The sequence below is a fragment of the Volvox carteri genome, assembly GCF_000143455.1.
Source record: "Volvox carteri f. nagariensis unplaced genomic scaffold VOLCAscaffold_97, whole genome shotgun sequence".
In the NCBI taxonomy this organism is placed as follows: domain Eukaryota; kingdom Viridiplantae; phylum Chlorophyta; class Chlorophyceae; order Chlamydomonadales; family Volvocaceae; genus Volvox; species Volvox carteri.
Window position 1 is genome coordinate 132,778 of NW_003307640.1, and position 4,335 is coordinate 137,112.

The following is a 4,335-nucleotide window of genomic DNA, read 5'->3' on the forward strand; positions in this document are numbered from 1 at the left end:
GCGATCTGCAGCATATGCCATATGCTTGCATATGCGATCTGCAAGCATATGCCATATGCGATCTGCAAGCATATGCCATTAACGATCTGCAAGCATATGCCATTATGCGATCTGCAAGCATATGCAATCTGCAAGCATATGCCATATGTTTGCATATGCGATCTGCAAGCATATGCAATCTGCAAGCATATGCCATATGTTTGCATATGCGATCTGCAAGCATATGCCGTATGCGATCTGCAAGCATATGCCATATGCGATCTGCAAGCATATGCCATATGCGATCTGCAAGCATATGCCATATGCGATCTGCAAGCATATGCCATATGCGATCTGCAAGCATATGCCATATGCGATCTGCAAGCATATGCCATATGCGATCTACAAGCATATGCCATATGCGATCTGCAACCATATGCCATATGCGATCTGCAACCATATTCAATCTGCAAGCATATGCGATCTGCAAGCATATGTGATCTGCAAGCATATGCGATCTGCAAGCATATGCGATCTGCAAGCATATGCCATATGCGATCTGCGGGCATATGCGATCTGCAAGCATATGCCATATGCTTGCATATGCGATCTGCAAGCATATGCCATATGCGATCTGCAAGCATATGCCATTAACGATCTGCAAGCATATGCCATTATGCGATCAGCAAGCATATGCCATTATGTGATCTGCAAGCATATGCCATTATGCGATCTGCAAGCATATGCAATTTGCAAGCATATGCCATATGTTTGCATATGCGATCTGCAAGCATATGCCATTATGCGATCTGCAGGCATATGTGATCTGCAAGCATATGCCATTATGCTATCTGCAGGCATATGCGATCTGCAGGCATATGTCATATGCTTGCATATGCGATCTGCAAGCATATGCCATATGCGATCTGCAAGCATATGCCATTAACGATCTGCAAGCATATGCCATTATGCGATCTGCAAGCATATGCCATTATGCGATCTGCAAGCATATGCCATTATGCGATCTGCAAGCATATGCCATTACGCGATCTGCAAGCATATGCAATCTGCAAGCATATGCCATATGTTTGCATATGCGATCTGCAAACACATGCCATATGCGATCTGCAAGCATATGCCATATGCGATCTGCAACCATATGCAATCTGCAAGCATATGCGATCTGCAAGCATATGTGATCTGCAAGCATATGCGATCTGCAAGCATATGCAATCTGCAAGCATATGCCATATGCGAATCTGCAAGCATATGCAATCTGCAAGCATATGCCATATGCAAGCATATGCCATATGTAAGCATATGCCATATGCAAGCATATGCGATCTGCAAGCATATGCGATCTGCAAGCATATGCGATCTGCAAGCATATGCGATCTGCAAGCATATGCGATCTGCAAGCATATGCGATCTGCAAGCATATGCCATATGCGATCTGCAAGCATATGCCATATGCGATCTGCAAGCATATGCCATATGCGATCTGCAACCATATGCCATATGCGATCTGCAACTATATTCAATCTGCAAGCATATGCGATCTGCAAGCATATGTGATCTGCAAGCATATGCGATCTGCAAGCATATGCGATCTGCAAGCATATGCCATATGCGAATCTGCAAGCATATGCCATATGCGATCTGCAAGCATATGCCATATGCGATCTGCAAACATATGCCATATGCGATCTGCAAGCATATGCCATATGCGATCTGCAAGCATATACCATATGCGATCTGCAACCATATGCCATATGCGATCTGCAACCATATGCAATCTGCAAGCATATGCGATCTGCAAGCATATGTGATCTGCAAGCATATGCGATCTGCAAGCATATGCAATCTGCAAGCATATGCCATATGCGATCTGCAAGCATATGCAATCTGCAAGCATATGCCATATGTTTGCATATGCGATCTGCAAACACATGCCATATGCGATCTGCAAGCATATGCCATATGCGATCTGCAAGCATATGCCATATGCGATCTGCAGGCATATGCCATATGCAAGCATATGCATATGCTTGCATATGCGATCTGCAAGCATATGCCATATGCGATCAGCAACCATATGCCATTAACGATCTGCAAGCATATGCCATTATGCGATCTGCAAGCATATGCCATTATGCGATCTACAAGCATATGCAATCTGCAAGCATATGCCATATATTTGCATATGCGATCTGCAAGCATATGCAATCTGCAAGCATATGCCATATGTTTGCATATGCGATCTGCAAGCATATGCCGTATGCGATCTGCAAGCATATGCCATATGCGATCTGCAAGCATATGCCATATGCGATCTGCAAGCATATGCCATATGCGATCTGCAAGCATATGCCATATGCGATCAGCATAGCATATGCCATATGCGATCTGCAAGCATATGCCATATGCGATCAGCAACCATATGCCATTAACGATCTGCAAGCATATGCCATTATGCGATCTGCAAGCATATGCCATTATGCGATCTACAAGCATATGCAATCTGCAAGCATATGCCATATATTTGCATATGCGATCTGCAAGCATATGCAATCTGCAAGCATATGCCATATGTTTGCATATGCGATCTGCAAGCATATGCCGTATGCGATCTGCAAGCATATGCCATATGCGATCTGCAAGCATATGCCATATGCGATCTGCAAGCATATGCCATATGCGATCTGCAAGCATATGCCATATGCGATCTGCAAGCATATGCCATATGCGATCTGCAAGCATATGCCATATGCGATCTGCAAGCATATGCCATTAACGATCTGCAAGCATATGCCATTATGCGATCTGCAAGCATATGCCATTATGCGATCTGCAAGCATATGCCATTATGCGATCTGCAAGCATATGCAATTTGCAAGCATATGCCATATGTTTGCATATGCGATCTGCAAGCATATGCCATTATGCGATCTGCAGGCATATGTGATCTGCAAGCATATGCCATTATGCGATCTGCAGGCATATGCGATCTGCAGGCATATGTCATATGCTTGCATATGCGATCTGCAAGCATATGCCATATGCGATCTGCAAGCATATGCCATTAACGATCTGCAAGCATATGCCATTATGCGATCTGCAAGCATATGCCATAATGCGATCTGCAATAATATGCCATTATGCGATCTGCAAGCATATGCCATTATGCGATCTGCAAGCATATGCAATCTGCAAGCATATGCCATATGTTTGCATATGCGATCTGCAAACACATGCCATATGCGATCTGCAAGCATATGCCATATGCGATCTGCAAGCATATGCCAATTGCGATCTGCAGGCATATGCGATCTGCAAGCATATGCCATATGCTTGCATATGCGATCTGCAAGCATATGCCATATGCGATCTGCAAGCATATGCCATTAACGATCTGCAAGCATATGCCATTATGCGATCTGCAAGCATATGCCATTATGCGATCTACAAGCATATGCAATCTGCAAGCATATGCCATATGTTTGCATATGCGATCTGCAAGCATATGCAATCTGCAAGCATATGCCATATGTTTGCATATGCGATCTGCAAGCATATGCCGTATGCGATCTGCAAGCATATGCCATATGCGATCTGCAAGCATATGCCATATGCGATCTGCAAGCATATGCCATATGCGATCTGCAAGCATATGCCATATGCGATCTGCAAGCATATGCCATTAACGATCTGCAAGCATATGCCATTATGCGATCTGCAAGCATATGCCATTATGCGATCTACAAGCATATGCAATCTGCAAGCATATGCCATATGTTTGCATATGCGATCTGCAAGCATATGCAATCTGCAAGCATATGCCATATGTTTGCATATGCGATCTGCAAGCATATGCCTATGCGATCTGCAAGCATATGCCATATGCGATCTGCAAGCATATGCCATATGCGATCTGCAAGCATATGCCATATGCGATCTGCAAGCATATGCCATATGCGATCTGCAAGCATATGCCATATGCGATCTGCAAGCATATGCCATATGCGATCTGCAACCATATGCCATATGCGATCTGCAAGCATATGCAATCTGCAAGCATATGCGATCTGCAAGCATATGTGATCTGCAAGCATATGCGATCTGCAAGCATATGCGATCTGCATGCATATGCCATATGCGATCTGCAAGCATATGCGATCTGCAAGCATATGCAATCTGCAAGCATATGCCATATGCGAATCTGCAAGCATATGCAATCTGCAAGCATATGCCATATGCAAGCATATGCCATATGTAAGCATATGCCATATGCAAGCATATGCGATCTGCAAGCAGATGTGATCTGCAAGCATATGCGGTCTGCAAGCATATGCGATC

General features: G+C 44.0%; 1 protein-coding gene across 1 annotated transcript; it reads right to left on the reverse strand.

The window, feature by feature from the left end:
* Window positions 1-212: 212 nt before the first annotated feature.
* VOLCADRAFT_69579 (uncharacterized protein) lies at window positions 213-2,794 on the reverse strand (the record flags this gene model as incomplete). The annotated part of the gene is made up of 3 exons (XM_002958530.1): window positions 213-446; window positions 1,512-1,792; window positions 2,488-2,794. Coding segments are annotated over 3 exons (822 nt in total), but the record flags the coding sequence as incomplete, so codon positions are not given.
* Between the last annotated feature and the right edge of the window lie 1,541 nt (window positions 2,795-4,335).